Here is a 24111-nt window from a genome sequence, read left to right as displayed (position 1 = left end):
CATGCATTTCATGAAGACTAGATCTTAAAGTAGCTCCTTCTCTCATCGGTTCTAAGATCAGCTGCTACATAAAACAGTCACTTATAATCAAGAAACGTAATCTTTCTAGCATGTTCTGATGAGACTGACCTAATCAATACCACGGTAATTGTAATCTCACTATATTGTGTTGCAAAATTAATTTACTTATTTTCTGCTAGCATTTCACAGTCTTTTTCTTAATCTTGGCCGAGGACAGTAATATAAACCCACTGATATACTCTTACCCATGACACATAGAATCTTTATTCATAAAGCATTCATAGTACATTTTGCTTCCCATAGGACTTTTACCCTGCTTGACTCTATGCCGTTCTTTACATATAGAAACAGAAATATGACGGCAGAAATGGCCTATCTAGTCCTCCCACATCTACAACTGTAAAAACAACTTTATACTGAATGAAATTGGAATGTATGCACTATACACTTTGATGCTGGCTTTTTTGTACTGCTGCATTTAAAAAAAATAAACATATTAAGTGCATGAAATGCAACAACTTAGGAATTCAGTTGCTACTCTGTGATATATCCAAGAGGATTTTACCCACAAATCAATATTATGAACAATCACAATGAGCTTTCTATGTTACCTGTGGGTTGCTTCTTCTGATCATCAAAAAGGTCTGCGGAGCTTATGGATGAACTTCCAGAAAATCTTTCCAGCCGAGATCTAGCTTCATACTAGGTACAAATAAAAATGACATAAGAATAAAAAGCTCTTGCCCTCAGTGTAGCCTTTCAACTGTGATTGTCCACAGGCATTCATAGAGCACTGGGAATACATTCTAATACAGGAATCCAAGTTTGTGCCCAGTTTTTCAACAATTTTTTTGAAAATTTCTCAAATCAAACAATACAGAATTTCATACTGGTTCGCTTAATGGGACATCAAAATATAGGTCAATACCGTTGTAAGGGTCAAACTAAATTAAATACAATTGAATGCTTACATTTTATTCATCCTTGAATGAAACTAAGATCCAAAGATTAAGTGCTTATTGCATTAATATACTGATAACTTATGACACTGCACGTGCATGTTTCACCTTTTATATAATTTGTAATATTTTTTCCAATTAGTTCTTTATTGATTATTCATCATATACATGAATAAACAGCAACAAGGTATATCTGGACATTACAAAGGAAAATAAACAGCAGATATAAATCTAATAAGAAATTTACAATTAATATAATAGAATTCTGGCTCACATCTAGGGGGAAAAATAGGAAATACGATGAGAACAAAAAAAAAAAACCAAACAATTATATTGCAGCTATTAATTACAATTTAATAACTGCTTAACCCTGCAGAGTAACTTGATCTATTAGTGATGTAGAGGATTTATTATTCAAAAAAGTCTCTAAATGAGCTGGATCAAGGAATACATAAGATTTTCCTTGGTAAGTTAGAGGGAAATTTATGGAAAAAAGTATCTCTCCAAGGGAAATCGTTTCTGCTTATAGGCAAGAAATGATTTACTTCGAAGCTGAGTTTCATGGGATACATCTGGGTATACAAAAACCTTTTGACCACAAAGATCTACAGATTTAAATTTAAAATATTTTTTAAATATTAAATCCTTATCCAAGTCTGTTACAAAGGTAACCAACAGGGTCGCTTTTTTTGATATAGTATCCAGAGAGTTCTGAAGAAACTCAGATACATCAAGACTATTTTGAGCTAAAATATCAGACCCCCTCCCCAGGGCTCCTTACACACAACTTCAGGAAGATAACATTTAGATAACAATTTCTTTGTCCTGGGCTATCTGTAGAACTTCAGTTATATATTTTTTAAACTACTCTAAAGATGGCAATCTAGTTTTAGGGAAGTTCACAAATCTCAGGTTTTTATATCATATAGCATTATCTAATTGCTCAATTTTATTATGCAAAAATAAGCTCTCTTTAACATTTGAAGCAATAAAAGATTATACAGTGGTTTGGTTGATGGTTACCAGTTGTCCCTCCATCGCAGCTACTCTGTGCTCCAAGTCCAAAAATGTATTAGAGACTATTGTAGAATAATCACAATTGTGAGACTGGTTGAAGCAAAGCAGCTTCCATCCGTGAGACTGCTCTCCAAATGTTGTCTCTAATAGTTACATTCATTGGTTCTTCCGGATGACCTGGTGAATATGACTTGTTATCTAGGGTCTGATTAATAAGTTTGGGAATCGGGACCATAGGACCCAGACCTTCATCCACCAGATGCTGATGTAGATTAGTCAGGGTAATTTGATCTTGACTCTGAGCAATTGGAGTGCTGGTAGATGAAGATACAGGATAATCAACCTGAGATCGTTGTTGAAACTCCAAGTCCATTTGACCTGTATTAAGGGAAGTCCCAGGTGATACTAAACCCCCAGATGGTTCCAAGTGGGGTGCAGTGGGAGGAGTCCAACCACTTATACTTAAAGAGAGCTCACCTATAGTTCCAGCTCCTTCCTCTCCATAATTCTCCCTGTAGGTAGATGATCTTGTAAAATGATGTTGATGGCGATGTTTGGGGAACTGAAAACAGCTTTTCCTTCCTCTTTCTCCCCATACCAATGAAGGGAGAAAAATGTCAGAAGGGGTGCGCCCCTTTGGCGCGTTGCTTCGGCACACTGCAGGCTCGCCGCTTAAGTCCTGCTGGGCGTAGGACCCTGGATGACTACCTCCGTGCCTGATGAAATGGCCAGAGGCTCAGCTGCAATATTGGCAGGCAATCCCCAGGATGACCACCTCCATGCCTAATGAAATGGCCAGAGGCTCAGCTGCAATATCTGCAGGCAATCCCCCAAAATTTGTAATTTAATTCAACACCTATAGTAACATAGTAATGAAGGCAGAAAAAGACCATTTGGTACATTCAGTCTGCCCAGCAAGATTTTTATGGTAGTAACTGCTGCTCCATGCAGTTATCCCCAAGTCTTATATTAAGGGTAGTAATAACATTCAAAACCAAGCAACTATCATATATAGTGAATGTCAGCAGAAAAGTATCAAATGCCCAGCAAGCTTCTTATGGTAATATCTGCTGCACAGGTTACCACCAAGTTTTTCTTAAGGGTAGTTGATGCTGTTATTTTAAAGCCTTATGATAAGGGTAATAATATTTGCAATCAAAAACCAAACTGTCAAACTCATAAAAAATTACTGCTAGCAACATTTTTACTGGGTGAGGAAATTCAGGCAATGCTACTTGACTTACTGGGTGAGGAAATTCAGGCAATGCTACTTGACTTGCTTTACTTTTGGTCTTGGCCACAGAAGCAGCCCTGTGCTTTTTCCCTTATGTCTGCATATCAGTAACCCAGACCATAAAAGTTTGCGCCTGTGTAAGTTGCTGTATGAATCCAATCCCCCTCCCCACCTCCTGCAGTCAAAGCGGAGTGTGATGTCGCAGTTGCATCAAAAGTATTAAAGCTTATTGGTTGAGGGTAATAATACCCCATGCTTCTGCTAAGGATATTAACCATTGCACTGAGCGGGTTACCCCCCATGCACCATTTTCTTTATTTCCGTCCTTTAATTTTTAGGGACCCACAGTATTTATACCATGCCCCTTTGAATTCTTTGACTGTTTTTGTCTTCACCACCTCCTCTGGAAGGGCATTCTAGGTATCCACCACGCTCTCTGTAAAGAAATTGGTGGGCCTGAACATGTAAAAGGAGCCCACCCTTAACTGCGGCGACGGGCTCCCACCCCTGCAATGGACGGCAATGGGGGTGAGCAGGGGATGGGGGGGCGGCGCGCGAAGACAGGGAGCGCCGGCCGCTGCGCACAGTGATGCCACGGTGTGCTCTTCCCCCCCCCCGAGCGGCGCCCCAGAAGTGAGGTTGCGCCATAGCCCCACCCTGGGCTATGACACAGGGAGGGAGCGATGGTGGCACGTGGAGATGACAATGCAGGCCTTTTAAAAGGCCACGATGGACAAGAGGCGATCCCTTTTGGATTGCGCCGAGAGGAAGGATCGAGGCAAGGCGAGCCAGGATCGCAGCAAAGAACAACAGATCTGCATGTTAGAGGCAGTGTTATGGCTAGTGTCAGTCTCGAGCAAGCACTCGAGGCTTGGCATACCAGGGCTCTCTAGGTGGAAGAGAAGTGAGGTGTACCCTTGCGGTGGTGAAGACGGTCCAAAGTCTCGGGCACTCCGCCGACCTACACGCCCCGGGAGAACACAACACTATGGTGGTCTCTGAATGGTCCTCCGACCGTTCCCAGCCCTTTTGGACCTGCTGCAGGGAGCAGCAGAGGTGGCAGCCCAGACGGAGGTCAGGATGGCACAGGACTGAAGCGATCAAAGCAAGGACTTGGAACTTGGAGCAAGGCACAAGTGGAGTTCAGGATGAAGACAGGAACAAGAGGGGTGATTTGGACCCTCAGGCACCCTACCAGACGCGGGCTGGTCGCGGACCACACTGTCTCCTACGCGTCCTACACAGCCAGGAGGCTGGTCGCGGACCACGAGAAGAGTGGGAGAAGCTCGGAAAGCCACTTAGCACGGGTAGTGGAAACCCCTCAGATCCTCCAGAGTCAGAACTAGGCAAGGGCAACGAGGAATCTGAAGACTCAGAACACAGGAGGAGACTCTCGGAGGCATGGGTCCCACATTCTGGCGTCTGGACCGGACACATCAGGAACACTGAAACACACAGGAAGTCTAAGGGAGACATAGCCTAGGTGGACTAGCCCCTTGCCGAAGCAAGGACTGAGTGAAGAGGAAGTCCTTTTATAGGACAGGAAACAAGCAACTCCCTGGAGGAGTTCAGATGGGCCACACCTGGCTGGCCCAATAACTGGAGAGAAGAGCTGCGGGCCGACCCCTAGGGAGAAGGGCGGGGCCCAATCAGAAAGTCCAGGCGAAAGACTGAAGCAGGCCTCAGGCAGGCCCCAAGGACGTTGAAGGCCTCTCAGGCCATAGAGCAAAACCTGGGCAACCAGATCAGGCGAGGCCCTGGCTTCGGAGTGGCCTCCAGAGAAAGGTGAGAGGCCTCCCGTAGCTGGAGCTACGGGAGGAATCGTAACAGGCAGCAGGACAGATAGCGTGGCCAGGAGTCAGCAGGATCGCCGTGCTGACCAAAAAAACAAAAAAAACAAAAAAAAAACGGCCAAGCAAATTTCAGTGCTCCACGTGGCCTAGCTACCCTGAGAAGGAGCGCCTCAGCAGGGTCCCCAACCGCAGAAGAGGCTGCACCCAGCAGTCAAGAGCAGCAGCACGTGGGTGACATGTAGCCAGATCAGACAATTAAAACTGCAAGTATTTCTTAAAAAAAAAAATTCTGTTTTTAACCCCCCCCCCCATACCCAGCCCCCAGCCTGTAGACACAGGCAGCCAAATAGGGTCAGGGGAAAGCCCCCCCCAGGCAGGCAAGGCCACCCCTTGCCAGCCACGGCCCCTATTGGGTGGTGGGAGCCTGAGTTACCAGAGGCAGCCCAGCCGTGCTCCGGGAGGAGGGAGCCCTATCCTCGGACAGCCGGCCCCTCCTCGGTAAGTTGGCCCGCTGGCGGGACTCCCTGGCATATATATTAAAAAAAAAAAATGTCATTAAAGCAGTAAAAGCCTCACCGGCCCAATAATTGAGAGCCGGGTTTGTAACGCTGAGGCGGTGTGTTCATAGCCCCACCAGGCTGGGAATGGCTTGGATTGCCACCCTCTCTGGGTGAAGAGGGTTGCCTACTTAATCAAATGAGTAGAAAGAGGCCGTTTTTACCGCAAAATAGCTATAGGCCCTGAACCAGGGAAGCCCAGAGTCCCAATCCTACCAGGCAAACCTCCAGCGGGCACCGGCAAGGGGGAAGTATGGTCCGCGGCTGGTATATAATAAATAAATAAATAAGTAAATAGAAATAAGAACCAGGCTTATATCCATTGACACTAGCGTTATAGTCCTAATTTGCCAGCGGGCCTGGGAAGCAAGACTTGCACCTTAAAATTGAATTGCAATATGTTCCAAGTTTCGGGAGAAATGATGGCCTGGAGCACTGTGCGGAAATCTCTGTAGCGTAGGAGTGGCTTTATTTTTTTAAAACTTGTAATTTAAAGAAGCATTCTTTGGTGGTGTTGTTAATGAATTTATGAGGCTGAATCTGTCGTCTAGAATTACACCCAGATCTCTGACTTGCGGCGATGGTGGTGTATCCTGAGTGTCTGGAGTGATGCTGGAGGTAGGCAGGGGTAGATTTGTCCGGTGCTATTATAAGGATCTCCGTTTTTATTGGTATTTAGAACCAGGTTGAGGCTGGTTAGAAGCTCGTTGATGGATGAGAGGCATTTATTCCAGTAAGCCATGGTCTTGTGTAAGGTGTCCGTTATGGGGATGATAATTTGTATGTCATCCGCGTATAGGAAATGGGTGAGCTTGAGGTTAGTGAGGAGGTGACAGAGTGGGAGAAGATAAATGTTGAAAAGGGTGGGGGGAGAGTGAGGATCCTTGGAGGATGACATACAAATTATCATCCCCATAACGGACACCTTACACAAGACCATGGCTTACTGGAATAAATGCCTCTCATCCATCAACGAGCTTCTAACCAGCCTCAACCTGGTTCTAAATACTAATAAAACGGAGATCCTTATAATAGCAACGGACAAATCTACCCTGCCTACCTCCAGCAACACTCCAGACACCTCGGATACACACCTCGCCGCAAGTCAGAGATCTGGGTGTAATTCTAGACGACAGATTCAGCCTCAATAAATTCATTAACACCACCAAAGAATGCTTCTTTAAATTACAAGTTTTAAAGAAAATAAAGCCACTCCTACGCTACAGAGATTTCCGCACAGTGCTCCAGGCCATCATTCTCCCGAAACTGGACTATTGCAATTCACTTCTGCTGGGACTCCCCGCATGCTCTACCAAACCCCTCCAGATGGTCCTAAATGCCACAGCAAGAATTCTCACAACGCAAAAAAAACAGACCACATCACCCCAATCCTCCAGCACCTCCACTGGCTTCCCATTAAATACAGGATACAGTTCAAAAGCAGCATGATGATTCATAAGGCTCTACATAACATATCCCCACTCAACTTAACCTTCAAGCTACAAATTCATACTTCGGATAAGCCGACTAGAAGAGCATATCAAAACAGATTGATTACCCAGCCTGCAAAATCCTCCCTGAGAAAACGCGCTCTATCAACTGCGGGCCCGTCTCTCTGGAATTCTCTACCACCAGACCTCCGCCTTGAGCCGTGCCATACTACCTTTAAAGCGAAACTCAAGACTTGGCTCTTCCTGCAAGCATTCCCTGAGAGCTAAGAACTAGAAGATTTAAAAAACCCTGTCCTTTGGTTTTAATGTATGGTTTCTCTGCCTTTATTTAATCTAGTCTATTAATTGCCTTATTTATTTACTTAAAGTTGAGCTTAGTTTTTGGTTTTTACCTATTTATTTAGATCAAGTGTTTTTTACTTGTTTCAAGTCTTGTTCAATGTAAACTGTTCCATGTAAACTGTTCTATGTAAACTGCCCCCCGGCAGTAGTTCTTCTGTTAACTGTGAACCGGAGTGATATGTATTGTATACAGGAACTCCCGGTATATAAAAACTATAAATAAATAAATAAATAAAATATAAGTGAGCAGCCTAGTTAGCAATAAGACACAAAAAGCCGGGTCTCGGGCTCATGGATCACACCCTAAACAAGTTGGGCGGCAAAGATTAATTTACATCTTGTTCACAGGTTACCTATAACATAAGCAATATGTCATCAGGTCCCGACAGCAACATTGCAGCGACAGTCACAAAGGAGAACAGACAGACAGGACGAAAACTCCGATCAAGGCTTTCCACAGGGGCCGGAAGCAACAACGAAAATATGCAGACAGCAGGGCAGGAGAGAGTACACGGCAGAAAGAGAACAAGAGCGGAGAGCAGCAGAAGAAAACGTCGGGGAGGAGAACTCACCTGAGCTAAAAACTCACCTGAGCTAAGAACTCACCTGAGCTAAAAAATTCTAACTTATCCCTATCAATTAAAAAGCAGAATAAAAATACAAACAAAAAACAAACTTTGAAATGTTTGTATGCTAATGCCAGAAGTCTAAGAAGTAAGATGGGAGAATTAGAATGTATAGCAGTAAATGATGACATAGACTTAATTGGCATCTCAGAGACATGGTGGAAAGAGGATAACCAATGGGACAGTGCTATACCGGGGTACAAATTATATCGCTATGACAGAGAGGAGCAGTCGGGAGGAGGTGTGGCGCTTTATGTCCGGGATGGCATAGAGTCCAACAGGATAAACATCCTGCATGAGACTAAATACAAAATTGAATCTTTATGGGTAGAAATCCCTTGTGTGTCAGGGAAGACTACAGTGATAGCGGTATACTACTGTCCCCCTGGTCAAGATGGTGAGATGGACAGTGAAATGCTAAGAGAAATTAGGGAAGCTAACCAAATTGGTAGTGCAGTAATAATGGGAGACTTCAATTACCCCAATATAGACTGGGTAAATGTATCATCGGGTCACGCTAGAGAGATAACGTTCCTGGATGGAATAAATGATAGCTTTATGGAGCAATTGGTTCAGGAACCGACGAGAGAGGGAGCAATTTTAGATCTAATTCTCAGTGGAGCACAGGACTTGGTGAGAGAGGTAACGGTGGTGGGGCCGCTTGGCAATAGTGATCATAATATGATCAAATTTGATTTAATGACTGGAAAAGGAACAGTGTGCAAATCCAAGGCTCTCGTGCTAAACTTTCAAAAGGGAAACTTTGATAAAATGAGAAAAATTGTTAGAAATAAACTGAAAGGAGCAGCTACAAAGTAAAAAATGTCCAAGAGGCGTGGTCATTGTTAAAAAATACCATTCTAGAAGCACAGTCCAGATGTATTCCACACATTAAGAAAGGTGGAAAGAAGGCAAAACGATTACCGGCATGGTTTAAAAGGGGAGGTGAAAGAAGCTATTTTAGCCAAAAGATCTTCATTCAAAAATTGGAAGAAGGATCCAACAGAAGAAAATAGGATAAAGCATAAACATTGGCAAGTTAAATGTAAGACATTGATAAGACAGGCTAAGAGAGAATTTGAAAGAAGTTGGCTGTAGAGGCAAAACTCACAGTAAAAACTTTTAAAAATATATCCGAAGCAGAAAGCCTGTGAGGGAGTCAGTTGGACCGTTAGATGATCGAGGGGTTAAAGGGGCACTTAGAGAAGATAAGGCCATCGCGGAAGATTAAATGATTTCTTTGCTTCGGTGTTTACTGAAGAGGATGTTGGGGAGGTACCCGTAATGGAGAAGGTTTTCATGGGTAATGATTCAGATGGACTGAATCAAATCACGGTGAACCTAGAAGATGTGGTAGGCCTGATTGACAAACTGAAGAGTAGTATATCACCTGGACCGGATGGTATACACCCCAGAGTTCTGAAGGAACTAAAAAATGAAATTTCAGACCTATTAGTAAAAATTTGTAACTTATCATTAAAATCATCCATTGTACCTGAAGACTGGAGGATAGCAAATGTAATCCCAATATTTAAAAAGGGCTCCAGGGGCGATCCGGGAAACTACAGACCGGTTAGCCTGACTTCAGTGCCAGGAAAAATAGTGGAAAGTGTTCTAAACATCAAAATCACAGAACATATAGAAAGACATGGTTTAATGGAACAAAGTCAGCATGGCTTTACCCAGGGCAAGTCTTGCCTCACAAATCTGCTTCACTTTTTTGAAGGAGTTAATAAACATGTGGATAAAGGTGAACCGATAGATATAGTATACTTGGATTTTCAGAAGGCATTTGACAAAGTTCCTCATGAGAGGCTTCTAGGAAAAGTAAAAAGTCATGGGATAGGTGGCGATGTCCTTTCGTGGACTGCAAACTGGCTAAAAGACAGGAAAACAGAGAGTAGGATTAAATGGGCAATTTTCTCAGTGGAAGGGAGTGGACAGTGGAGTGCCTCAGGGATCTGTATTGGGACCCTTACTGTTCAATATATTTATAAATGATCTGGAAAGAAATACGACGAGTGAGATAATCATATTTGCAGATGACACAAAATTGTTCAGAGTAGTTAAATCACAAGCAGATTGTGATAAATTGCAGGAAGACCTTGTGAGACTGGAAAATTGGGCATCCAAATGGCAGATGAAATTTAATGTGGATAAGTGCAAGGTGATGCATATAGGGAAAAATACCCATGCTATAATTACACAATGTTGGGTTCCATATTAGGTGCTACAACCCAAGAAAGAGATCTAGGTGTCATAGTGGATAACACATTGAAATCGTCGGTGCAGTGTGCTGCGGCAGTCAAAAAAGCAAACAGAATGTTGGGAATTATTAGAAAAGGAATGATGAATAAAACGGAAAATGTCATAATGCCTCTGTATCGCTCCATGGTGAGACCGCACCTTGAATACTGTGTACAATTCTGGTCGCCGCATCTCAAAAAAAGATATAATTGCAATGGAGAAAGTACAGAGAAGGGCTACCAAAATGATAAGGGGAATGGAACAACTCCCCTCTGAGGAAAGACTAAAGAGGTTAAGACTTTTCAGCTTGGAGAAGAGACGACTGAGGGGGGATATGATAGAGGTGTTTAAAATCATGAGAGGTCTAGAATGGGTAGATGTGAATCGGTTATTTACTCTTTCGGATAGTAGAAAGACTAGGGGGCACTCCATGAAGTTAGCATGGGGCACATTTAAAACTAATCGGAGAAAGTTCTTTTTTACTCAACGCACAATTAAACTCTGGAATTTGTTGCCAGAGAATGTGGTTCGTGCAGTTAGTATAGCTGTGTTTAAAAAAGGATTGGATAAGTTCTTGGAGGAGAATTCCATTACCTGCTATTAAGTTCACTTAGAGAATAGCCACTGCCATTAGCAATGGTTACATGGAATAGACTTAGTTTTTGTGTACTTGCCAGGTTCTTATGGCCTGGATTGGCCACTGTTGGAAACAGGATGCTGGGCTTGATGGACCCTTGGTCTGACCCAGTATGGCATTTTCTTATGTAACACGATGCGAATATGAGGGAACAGGCCACGGTGTTAGGACAGCAGCAGCACAACTCTGAGAGGGCGATGGCAATGGACACATCGCACCAGAGTATTCTCGGAGGCCCACAGCCGCAAGCCAGCCAGAGCGAGAATCAAATGCATAACAGCAGAAACGGATTCCCGCGCACGACACTCAGCGAGAATTAAACTCCCACAGGCGGGACCACAAGGACAAGCTGGAAGCAGTAACCAGAATTACTCTACATGGCAGAACCCGGACAGTGCTAATTGGTACCCAAGAACACCATGGGGTCCTAGCGCCCACGGTCCATTCCCAGGATGGAATCAACAAGGGAGGTCATGGGATTGCGGGCCATATGGCAGAACGAGTAGTCAGCAATTCTTTCAGCCGCCATGGTGGTCATGGCCAGCTCCACCACAGGGGCCATTCGCCAAGCAAGGAGGGGGGCAGGTTCAGCGAGCGGCAACATCGAGCTATGAAAATGGAACAAGGACAAGGGAAGGAGGTAACGAAAGAGGAATAGCGGAGGCACATAATAGTGCTACATTATCAGCTGGAGAAGGTGCAAATGGCACAGGGACCCACAGTGACAAACGAGGGCCGTAAGACATTCAAAACACAGAAGAAAGACCAAACGCAGCATACGGGAGACAGCAATACTGATGAGTGTGGGATAAGGTCGGGGGGAGCAGGCAGAGGACAGCCTCCGCAGGTGCGGAAAACAGCACAGCGTCAGGGGAAAGAAAGTGCAGGGCGAAGCGCAGGCGCAGGTCAAGTTCCAGTTCTGACAGCTCTTCCACATCATCGTCAGACTTCACAAGCTGCAGTGACCAGCAAACAGCAACCAAGGCAGCGGACAAGGAGTCCAGGTGCCCACCCGCACTCACCACATTATCAGAATTATGAGAGGGAGTGCCCAAACAAACGCGAAAGAAAATCTGTAAAAGAAAATACATTGACATATTTAGCATTCTGCATGGGTGTCGCAGATCGGAAGACAGAAGAAAAGCAAAGGACGGTCCGACAAACTGAAAAGGAGATGAGAATTCCAAAAAAACATCGTGAATTGGATAAAGGCTTTCCTACACATGACAAGTGTTGTGGGACATCGAGACTCGTCACAATACGGACCCATGTTGAGCTACGCAGTCATACATACAGGGGCGTTAATGGCAAAGACGGACATATAATCGGCATTCAGGCTTCCCCCGGTACATCCTGAGAGTTTTCCATAGCTGGGGTTTGAATTCAAGAATACATTTTTTTTCAATAAATGCATGCCAATGGGATGTTCAGTCTCATGTGCTTACTTCAAGCTGTTCAGCTCATTCCTGCATTGGGTAACAGCAAAAAAGACAGCTTCGGACAACATTATACACTACTTGGTCGACTTCCTATTCGTGGGACCAAGGGATTCAACACATGCTACAACTTGCTAACAGAATTCCAGAAGATGGCCAGGGAATTCGGAGTACCGTTGGCACATGAAAAAACCGAAGGCCCAGCAACAATATCATCATTCCTGGGTATCGAGTTGGATTCCAACTAGATGTTAGCCAGACTCCCAGAAGAGAAAGTTGAGAAACTTCGCAAGATATTACAACAATCAGCATCAGCAAAGAAAATAACTCTGCAGGTGGCACAATCCATTCTGGGAACATTAAACTTTGCTTGCAGGGTTATTCCCATGGGAAGGGCATTCATGCGAAGACTAGCAGTGGCAACAGTTGGAATACAACGACCTCACCTTTTCTTAAGAGTCTCAAAAGAGATATGGGCAGATTTCAAGATATGGAGAGCGTTCCTTGACGAATTCAATGGCGTATCTGTTATACAAGGGGCACCACTTTCCAGCAGGGATCTGAACATTCACAGAGACGCATCAAGAGGATGGGGTTTTGGGGCAATTTGCCAAGGCGCATGGTGTGCGGAACCATGGCCAGCGGAATGATCACTAAAGGGCTCACGAAGAATATAACCTTTCTGGAGCTCTTCCCTATCTGGGTGACGCTTGTATTATGGAACGAGGCTCAGGAATAAACATGAAAATTTTTGGCTCGACAACCAAGCGGTGGTACAGGTATTGAACTCACAATCTGCCAAGTGCCTGAAAGTCGTCAATCTCCTCATGGAGATAGTGTTAGCGGCTTTGTGAAACAACACAACACTGCGAGCTAGGCATGTGCAGGGATATGTAATGGCGCAGCAGATGATTTATCCCATCTAAATGGCATTTGTTTTGTAAGCAGGTACCAGCAGCAGACGAAGCAGGGACAGCAATGCTGGCACACCTATGGAAAATTGGTCTGTAACCACTGCTGAGTTGGTACGAAGATCGGTCGCATCATCTACAAAGAAGACATACTGCCGGGGCTACGATTACGTGACTACCTTCCTGAAGGAAAACGGATGGCAGCAAGGTTCAGTCAGCGAAGAATTGATCATCAAATACGTTGCCACGGCAAAAGAGAAGGGTGTATTCAAGGAACGCTGTAATTAAAAACTTGGCAGGACTGTCATTCTTTTTTTAAGGCACGGGGGTGGGTGACCCCACTAAATCCTTCATCCTGAAGAAAATGATGACAGGATGGGCAAGGAAAATTGGTCCTACCAATGACATTAGACATCCCATCACACACGACATGTTAAGGTCTCTCTGGGCAATCCTATCATCAATCTGTTCATTGGAGTTTGAAACGGAGCTATTTCGGCTGGCCTTCTCATTCGCATTCTTTGGAGCATTGCGAGTAAGTGAATTAGCAGCCACCAACAAGGAGGACTTGGGAGATAGCGGATTATTTCGGAAGAACGTGATACTGAAGCCAGAGACATTAACTATCACAATACACAAGTCAAAAATGGATCAAGATGGAGGAGGAGCCACGCTCTGGCTAAAACAGGTGGCAGGGTGTGACACTTGCCCGATAGATAATGCAAAGAAGTATTTGGACCTGCGGCTGGAGGGGGGAGTACATGTGCTGATTCATGCGGATGGTACACCATTAACCAGATACCAATTTGCAGCAGTGTTGAAAGAATCAATAAAAAAATTAATTTGGACATGAAAAAACTCACACACTTTCAGAATTGGGTAGCTACAAGTGTGGCACAAGCTGGGCTTCAAACGGCAACAATAAAGAGAATTGGACGGTGGCGGTCCAATGCGGTCAATACCTATGTTCGTTTAGACAAACTGACCACAGATAATCATAATTCTTGATTATATCTTACAGATTAACAAAGGGTTCCACACACAGCTTGGATCATTGGTCACTCATATATACGTTCAGCTGCTAAGAGAGCAAAGGAACACCTAGGACTGGACAACATCTAGGACTGGCACCACAAGGGTGGGTCATATCGTGGATGGGAAAGAATGGCATGCGCTGGGAACAGTTATTGCCTCTACTACGGCGCCTTAGGGATTCGAGGGCTGCTCTAGATGTAATAATAATGCACTCCCCTAAATCTCTGACCCCCTCCTACAACCTGTTGACCTCTTCAGTTACAATTATTATAGTTACCTGTTCCTTTTTGCTTTTGCCTCCTGTGTTCCTACCACTTGTTCATCTCTCAAACTACATAGCTGTCCTAATTGTTAAGACTCAGTTACTTAAATTGTTAATATGTAACTTCTTTTCATTTTTCAACTGTTCACTGTAAACCGATGTGATGTGCAAACGAATATCGGCATATAAAAAAGTTAAATAAATAAATAAATCTGGGGGGCAATGACTTGTGTTCATTGACCTGCAAGCGTTTGATAAAAAAAGGCAAAAAGTGACTTTGCCAAGATAGTCTAATTACACCTGAATGCCGCACTATTCTGGTCGGACATCATCCCATGTCCCAAGTGGGAGGATTCTAAACTATGTAGTCGGGGTCAAAAGAAAGTGAACCATCAGATCGGATTATAGACACAAGAGAGAGGTGGCCAACAGATAAGACACCAGTGGGCGGATGATACGTATCCAGGCCTCTTCAGACAGGATGGAGTGCACCTGTCGGACGTGGGTTACGATATATTTAATAACATGATTCAGGATGCCATAGAGGCATGGCATGACAGACAGAGGACAAAGGCCGCAGCTTATTATTTAATTGGGGGAACACAAGGCAAGGCTCTACCTACCTCATTGTCTTGGCGGTTACCCGGGTCGGTTGGGCATATTGCAAGTGGTGTGAGCGGCATCACAGGATGACGTGGTAGCCGATCAGCACTGGGGGAGGCGCGGAAGGCGCTGAGGGTCGAGGCCCCCTTGCTCGAGGACAAGGCGGGGGGGGCCCATGGAGTAATGCTGCCTTGCTTGGTCCCTACGGCAGGCAGTGGTGGAAACATCTTACTGGCTCGGGTACCCAGGGAAGTTTTGTCATGATATGTTAAAATAAAAGCTGCGGCCTTATTCTACCAACAACAGTTTCTGTGTTTTTCCAATTTTATAAAAGTGAATGAGTTTTTGTGATGTAAGGTACATGTAAGTACTTGGGGGTAGAGATGACTGCCAAACGGGTGAAAGTGGCGGTTGCTAGCGTTAATAGGTGGGCCCGAACATGTAAAAGGAGCCTACCCTTAACTGCAGCCACGGGCTCCCACTCCTGCGAGGGATGGTGATAGGGGATGGGGGGGCAGCACGCGAAGACAGGGAGCGCCAGCCCACACAGTGATGCCACGGGCGCTCCCTCCCACCCCTGAGTGGCGCCAGAAAATGAGGTCGCGCCATAGCCCCGTCCCGGACTATGACGCAGGGAGGGAGAGACGGCGGCGCATGGAGATGACGTCGCAGGCCTTTAAAAGGCCACGACGGACAAGAGGCGATCCCCTTTTGGATCGCGCTGAGAGAAATCCACCCACCCACCCTGCAATTTAAAGCAAAAGTAAAAACCGAATGTTCTTAAAGATTACATGTTTGAGGAGCAGATATGATGTTAAGATAACAATATTAACATGCATACCTTATAACAGGTCTACGCAGAGAGCAGATAGAATGATGTTATTTAATTACAGTTAAAAAACGTTATGTAATATTCGGGGGTCATTGTCGCAGCTTAGGGCGAGAGGCGGTTACCCAGGCCAGTTGGACATATTGCAAGTGGTGCCGGCGGCATCACAAGACAGCGTGGTAGCCGATCAGCGCTGGAGGAGGCGCAAAAGGTGGGGGGCGTGGAAGGCGCAGAGGGTCAAGGCCCCCTTGCTCAAGGACAAGGCAGGGGGGGGGGGGGGGCCAATGGAATAATGCTGCCTTGCTTAGTCCCTACAGCAGGCAGTGGTGGAAACATCTTACCGGCTCAGGTACCCAGGGAAGTTTTGTCATGATATGTTAAAATAAAAGCTGCGGCCTTATTCTACCAACAACAGTTTCTGTGTTTTTTCCAATTTTATAAAAGTGAATGAGTAATTGTGATGTCAGTTACATGTAAGATACTTGGGGGTAGAGTCGACGGCCAAGCGGGTGAGAGTGGCGGCTGCTAGTGTTAATATTTCCTGACACTGGTTCTGAGTCGTCCCCCCTTGAAGTTTCATTTAATAACTCCTAATTCTGTTTCCTTTCCAATGGAAAAGATTTGAAGTTCATGCATCATTAAAACCTTTTAGGAATCTGAAGAGCTGTATCATATTTTCCTTGATCCAATTCTCTAGGCACCCAAGCAAAAAATTGTATTAGATTTGTTTGACAGGACTTTACCCTGGTGAATCCATGCTGCCTCAGGTCCAGCAACCCACACAATTGTAGGTAGTTCACGATCCTTTCCTTCAGCAAAGTCTCCATTAAATTTCCCATCACCAAGGCGAGGCTAGCCAGCCTGTTTCCAGCCTCCTCTCTGCTACCACTCTTGTGAAACAGGACCAGCACAGGTATTCTTCAATCCTGTGACACCACTCCCGTTTCCAGGGATCTAACGAACAGGTCATTCAGCGAACCTGCCTGCCCATCTCTGAGCTCCCTCAGAATCCTGGGATGTACCTCATCTGGCCCCCATGGCCTTGTCCACTTTCAGTTTACTTTGCTTTTTCCATGCAATCTCTTCTGTAAACAGAGTTTCATCCACCCTATCCCCATCTACAGTCTTCTCAACCAGCAATGGTCAACCAGTCAGGGTCTTTAGTGAACACCGAACTGAAGTATTTGTTTAATATTTCCATCATTTCATCACCTCGCTTCTCACAGTGCTCCTTGTCATCTTTCAATTTCACCTTGAGTTTCCCTTCTTTCTCTGTTATAATCTGAAAAATGTTTTACTTTATCTCTTTGGCAATCCTGCTTGCCCTTTTGCTTTTCTAATTTCTTTCTTTGCCTTCCTCAATTTTAACAGATATTTTAACTTGTGTTCCTTTTTTGGGATCCTTTATACTTCTTGAACGCTACTCTTTTTTACTTTATTTTTTCAGCCACCTCCTTAGAAAACCAGATCGCTTTTTTTCCTCTTACTCATAAAGGGGTAGATTTTAAAAGGTGCGTGCGCTACCCGGTGCGTGCACATGGACGAGCCGATTTTATAATATGCACGTGCCAGTGGGGGGGGGGGGGGGGGGGCGCGGAGGCTTAGGCAATTCCTGTGTGGTAGGCGGTGCGCGCAAGGGGAGAGGACTTGGGCAATTTCTGCGTGGTGACGCGTCCCGGCCTTCCCCAGTTCCCTCCCAGTCCACTCCAATTAAGAAGCGGACTGGGAGGGAATATCCCTACCCCCCTACATTACCTTCCCTATCCTTCCCCTCTCCTCCCCGCCCCCTAAACCCAAGGTTTATTTTGTTTTTTTCCTTTTTTCAGCAACTTACTTCAGCTCCCAAGCTGAAGTAAGTTGCATGTGCCGGGAGCCGGGTCTTCGGGACAGCAAACAATAGTGCTGTCCTGGCCCGCCTCCCATTCTGCCCAGAACATGCCCCCCGGCCTGCCCCTTTCAAGGAGCCCAGCATTTATGTGTGAACCGGGGTTTACACGTGTGGCCGGGCCCCTTCTAAAATGCGTGCGGCGCGCTCAAGGCCTGCCGTACGCATAATCCCCGGATTTTACGCGTGCTGGGGATTTAAAATTCACCCTTTGCTTTTCTAACATATAGATCTGTTGCCTTTCTAATAATTCCTTTTAATTTGGCCCACTTTGTTCAACCTCATCCAGTTCTACCTCTAGGTATATCCCCATTTTGACAAAGCCTGTACTTGTGAAATTCAAAATTCAGGTCTTTGTGCGACTTCTCTGTATCCTATTTGCGACATCGAACCATACTGTCTGATGATCACTGGTGTTCAGTTAAGCCCCTACCTGAACATCAGAAATATTGGAGAAATTACTTACCTGATAATTTCGTTTTCCTTAGTGTAGACAGATGGACTCAGGACCAATGGGTATAGTGTACTCCTGATAGCAATTGGAGACGGATCAGATTTCAATCTGACGTCAGCCCTAGTAATACACCCCTGCAGGAAGCGCAGCTCTTCAGTATTCTCCTCGAAAAGCAATGTTGAGATTACTTACCTGGTAATCTTCTTTTCCTTAGTGTAGACAGATGGACTCAGAACCAATGGGATAGTATCCGCGTGCTAGCAGTTGGAGACGGATCTGACGTCAGCACGGGGTATATAGCCCCACAGGAAGCGCAGCGATTCAGTAATCTTCCTTGCAAAAGCTGTAATGGATGTGTGTACTGACGCGCAGTGAAAGTGAAAAGTGAAAACAGGATTCCCCTGACCGATTGACAGTGGCTGGAGACCGCCAGCATTCACAACCGGAAAGCGCAGATACTGGTAGGGTGTACGCTCTTATGTAAACAAATGCCCTGGCTTACCTGGAACCGGTGAAAACTCATGTACACAGGCAGCTGGGCGGGATGCTGAGTCCATCTGTCTACACTAAGGAAAAGAAGATTACCAGGTAAGTAATCTCAACATTTCCTGGCGTGTAGCCAGATGGACTCAGAACCAATGGGATGTACAAAAGCTTTACTCCCCGCCGGGGCGGGATGCTGCCTGAGGACCATGTAGTACCGCCCTCGCAAAAGCCGAGTCCTCCCTGGCCTGGACATCCAGACGGTAGAACCTGGAAAAGGTATGAAGGGAGGACCACGTCGCTGCTTTACAGATTTCTGTCGGCGACAGCATCCTGGATTCAGCCCAAGATGCTGCTTGCGCTCTGGTAGAATGAGCCTTAATCTGCAGAGGCGGAGCCTTCCCAGCCTCCACGTAGGCTGCTCTGACAACTTCTTTAATCCAGCGGGCAATGGTGGGCCGAGAGGCCGCTTCACCTTGCTTCTTCCCGCTGTGTAGGACGAACAGGTGGTCCGTCTTTCGCAGGCCTTGTGTCACGTCTAGATACCGGGGCAGCAATCTGCCGATGTCGAGATGGCGTAATAAACGGCCTTCTTCAGATTTCTTCAAACCTACCGTGGTAGGCAAGGATATAGTTTGGTTAAGATGAAACTGGGAAACCACTTTAGGGAGAAAGGAGGGAACCGTCCGAAGATGGATAGCCTCCGGAGTGATTCGTAGAAAGGGATCACAGCAGGACAGTGCTTGTAGCTCCGAGATGCGGCGTGCGGAACACACCGCCAGCAAGAACACTAACTTCAAGGTGAGAGACCGGAGGGACAAGCCCCGAAGGGGTCGGAAGGTGGATCCCGCGAGGAAATCCAAAACAAGAATAAGGTTCCATAAGGGCACAGGCCACTTTAGTGGCGGACGAATATGCTTGACACCCAGCAGGAAACGAGCGACATCTGGGTGCTTGGCGATGGTCTTGCCATCCCTCCTGGGACCATAGCAAGACAGTGCCGCTACCTAAACTTTGATGGAGCTGAGGGAGAGACCCTTCTGAAGCCCATCCTGCAGAAAATCCAACACAATAGGTATGGTGGTGGCACATGGATTGGTGCCGTGAGTGTCACACCATGCTTCAAACACTCTCCAGATCCGTACGTAGGTGAGGGATGTGGAAAACTTGCGAGCTCGGAGGAGTGTATCAATCATGGGCCCCGAGTAACCTCTTTTCTTCAGTCTAGCCCTCTCAAGGGCCAGACCGTAAGAGAGAATTGAGCTGGATCCTCGTGTAGAATGGGACCTTGATGGAGAAGGTCCCGGAGAGGAGGGCAGGGGAAGAGGCTCCCCTGCCAGTAGTCTTCTCATGTCCGCATACCAGGGTCTTCTCGGCCAGTCTGGTGCCACTAGAAGAACTAGGCCCCAGTGTGTCCGAATATTGTGGATGAGGGCGCCCAGCAGAGGCCACGGAGGAAAGGCGTATAGCAGAGTCCCTGGAGGCCATGGCTGGACCAGGGCATCGATGCCGTGCGAGAACGGGTCGCGCCTGCGGCTGAAGTATCTGGGTACTTGAGCATTGGACTTGTCCGCCAGTAAATCCATGGCCGGAATCCCCCAATGATTGACAATCATCTGGAAAGCTGTGGGGGACAGCTGCCACTCTCCTGGATTCAGGCTTTCTCTACTGAGGAAGTCTGCTGTGGTATTGTCCTTCCCGGCAATGTGGACGGCGGAGATGTCTTGCAGATTTGCCTCTGCCCAAACCAGCAGTGGGGCGATCTCCAGAGATACTTGTCGGCTCCTGGTTCTGCCCTGCCGGTTGATGTAGGCCACCGTGGTGGCGTTGTCGGACATCACTCTGACAGCTCTGTGCCGTAGTCTGTGAGCGAATCGAAGGCATGCCAAGCGGACTGCCCTGGCCTCCAGGCGATTGATGTTCCACGTTGACTCCTCCTTGGTCCATCGCCCTTGCGCGGTGAGTTCTTCGCAATGTGCTCCCCAGCCGCTCAGGCTGGCATCCGTGGTGAGCAAGGTCCACGTGGGCGAGGACATCTTCGACCCCCTGCTCAGGTGGTTGGACTGCAACCACCACCGCAGCTGGGTCCGAACTCCGGCCGGTAGAGGAAGGTGCGTGGAATAGTCCCGCCGACGGGGGCTCCAGCGAGAGAGCAGGGAATGCTGTAGAGGTCTCATATGGGCCTGTGCCCAAGGCACCACTTCCAAGGTGGATGCCATAAGACCCAGAACCCGCAGATAATCCCAGGCTATGGGCCGACTGGCTCTCATCAGATACTGGATACGCTGTCGAAGTTTCAACTGTCTCTTGGTCGTAAGACTGACCGTGTCCGCCCGAGTGTCGAACTGCACTCCCAGATACTCTATTGACTGGGAAGGCAGTAGGCAGCTCTTGCTGAGGTTGATCACCCAGCCCAAGCTCTCCAGAAGGGCGATCACTCTGTCGGTTGTCCGCAGGCTCTCCTCTCGAGATTTCGCCCTGATCAGCCAGTCGTCTAGGTAGGGATGGACTAGAATCCCTTCCCGCCTGAGTGCCGCTGCCACCACTACTACCACTTTGGTGAATGTCCGTGGGGACGTGGCCAACCCGAAGGGTAGAGCCCGAAACTGGAAGTGGCGGCCCAGAACCTTGAAGCACAGGTAGCGCTGATGATCCGGATGGATCGGAATATGAAGATATGCTTTGGACAGGTCTAATGCCATGAGGAATTCTCCGGGCTGGACAGCGGCTTTGACAGAGCGCAGAGTTTCCATGCGAAACCTCGGTACCCGTAAGTAGCGATTGACTGACTTGAGGTCCAGCACAGGCCGAAAAGTGCCCCCTTTCTTGGGTACCATGAAATAAATGGAATAGTGTCCAGAATTCACTTCCCAGGCAGGTACTGGGAGGATGGCGTTCAAGGACAGGAGCCTCGCCAGGGTAGCTTCTAACGCTGCCTTCTTGTGCCGGGGACAGGAAGATTCCACAAACTTGTCCGAAGGAAGAAGATGAAAATCCAGATAATATCCTTCCCGGATAACGGCGAGGACCCACTGGTCCGACGTAATCTCGACCCATCTGGGGTAGAAGAGGGTCAACCTGCCCCCTATGGCTTCGTTCCCCAGATGAGTCGGCAAAATCTCATTGCGGGGCGCGACCGGGGCCCGAGCCCGGGCCAGCCCCACGCTTGCACTGCTTGGTCCGAAAGGACTGATTCCTGGCTGGAGGACGAGTCGCCTGATAGCGCCCTCTATACGGAACAAAGCGCTGGGAACTCCTGCCCCTGTAGGGCCGTGGAAAGGAGCGCTGTCCTCTCCTGGATCGATCTTCCGGAAGTCTAGGCACAGGAGAGGCACCCCAGGTAGTGGCTAGCTTATCAAGGTCACTGCCAAACAGAAACGAGCCCTGAAAGGGTAACCTGGTGAGACGAGACTTCGAAGGCACATAGGCTGACAATGGCCGGATCCAGAGCTGCCTCCTGGCGGCTACGGAGGATGAAATCCCCCTAGCTGTAGTGCGAACCAAATCCGATGCGGCATCGGTAAGGAAGGAAAGAGCGGACTCCATGTCAGCCGCTGGAGCGTTGTTCCTGACCTGAGACAAGCAGGCACGTGTCACCACAGTGCAGCAGGCCGCAATCCGCAAAGAAAGAGCTGCCACCTCAAAAGTTTGTTTCAGAATGGTGTCCATTCGTCTGTCATGGGGCTCCCTGAGGGCCGTCCCCCCTTCCACTGGAATAGTAGTGCGCTTGACCACAGCGCTAATTAAGGCGTCCACCTGAGGACATGCCAGCAGGTCCTGGAGAGCCGGTGCCAAGGGGTACATGCCTTTCAGGGCCCGGCCCCCTTTGAAGGAAGCCGCCGGCGCCGCCCATTCCAAATCTATGAGTTGCTGAGCTGCCTGCAAGAAAGGAAAATGGCGAGCTGTAGGACGAAGACCTTCCAGCAGGGGGTTCTGCGCAGAAGGTACCGAAGCACTGGGACCAGTGATATCCAACTCCGCCAGACACTGAGTCACGAGGTCCGAGAGGTCCTCCTTAGGGAAGAACCGCCTCATGGTTCTATAGGGCTCAATCCCCGGGGGGAGGTCCCCCTCATCCAGGAGGTCGGACTCGTCCGGCGAAACCTCCTGGTCCGATTGATCCGGACTGTCCAGTGGCAGGAGGTCCCGCTCCCGATAAGGCTGTGAGGGTCCAGGCACAGGATCCCTAGGTGCTGCCACCGGAGCGGCGGCCGCAGCAGGCGCCGCAGATGCAGCCAGCGCAGGAACCGCAGCAACAGCAGGACCCACCGGAGCAGCAGGGACAGTAGGGCCGGGATGGGAAGCCGTCTGCATCTGGACGAAGGCATGAATCCCCTTAAAGAGATCCACCCAGGAAATGGAAGCAGCCTCTAATCGCCGGGGTACAAGATCCCCCGGGATTCCCGAATGGTCAAGACTGCCCCCCAAATCCGGGGTAGTCCCAGGGGAACTGTCAAGAAACTGCGGCTGAGACTGGTCCTGGCCGGAGGGTCCCCCTGCCGCCTCACATTGGGCACATAGTGAGTCTGGCTCAGTACTGTGTGTGGCTCTAAGGTGGCATGCAGAGCAGAGGCCAAGGGCTGAAATGCCTGAGATAAGCGGCTGCGCCGCTGAGGATGCGGCTGCGTGCTGATCCATACCAAATAGAACAAGCGCGCAATAATATACGGCAGCAATAGGCGCTTAATACAGCAGGCGCACAATAGCGGTAATATGCGGCAGCAATAGGCGCTTAATACAACAGGCGCACAATAATAATAATATGCGGCAGCAACAAGCGCGTAATAGACCAGGCGCACAATAGTAATAATATGCGGCAGCAATAGGCGCTGAATACAACAGGCGCACAATAGTAAGAATATGTGGCAGCAATAGGCGCTGAATACAACAGGCGCACAATAGTAAGAATATGCGGCAGCAATAGGCGCTCAATACAACAAGCGCACAATAGTAACAATATGCGGCAGCAATAGGTGCTTAATACAACAGGCGCACAAATAGCAATAGGCACACAGCACTAAGCAGAGAGCAATATACGCGAAATGGCATTCAATAGGCAATCAGCAGCTAAGCAGTTAGCAATATACGCTGAATGGTATTCAATAGGCAATCAGCAGTTAAGCAGTTAGCAATATACACTTAATGGTATTCAATAGGCAAGCAGCACGAAGCAGTTTAGCAATATACGCGCTATGGCATGCAATAGGCTTGCAATAATATGCGGCATAAACTCACAGTGGCAGCCAATATGCAAAAACAATACAATATACGCACAAGGAGGAAGAAAGCCGCGCCTATTACGGGCGCGGAATACCTGAATAGGGCCACA

General features: G+C 47.3%; 1 protein-coding gene across 3 annotated transcripts in view; it reads right to left on the bottom strand.

The window, feature by feature from the left end:
- Window positions 1-24111, bottom strand: part of ARFGAP3 (ADP ribosylation factor GTPase activating protein 3) — a 752488-nt gene that overhangs the window by 77263 nt on the left and 651114 nt on the right. For all 3 annotated transcript variants that reach the window (XM_029600104.1, XM_029600102.1, XM_029600105.1), the window contains one exon: window positions 633-723. In XM_029600104.1, coding sequence (XP_029455964.1) covers window positions 633-723 — 91 coding nt within the window. The remainder of the gene's footprint in view (window positions 1-632; window positions 724-24111) is intronic.

Source organism: Rhinatrema bivittatum, chromosome 4 (genome assembly GCF_901001135.1).
Source record: "Rhinatrema bivittatum chromosome 4, aRhiBiv1.1, whole genome shotgun sequence".
Taxonomy (NCBI): Eukaryota; Metazoa; Chordata; class Amphibia; order Gymnophiona; family Rhinatrematidae; genus Rhinatrema; species Rhinatrema bivittatum.
Note: the sequence above shows the minus strand (reverse complement) of the source record. Positions and strands in the feature narration are given on the sequence as shown.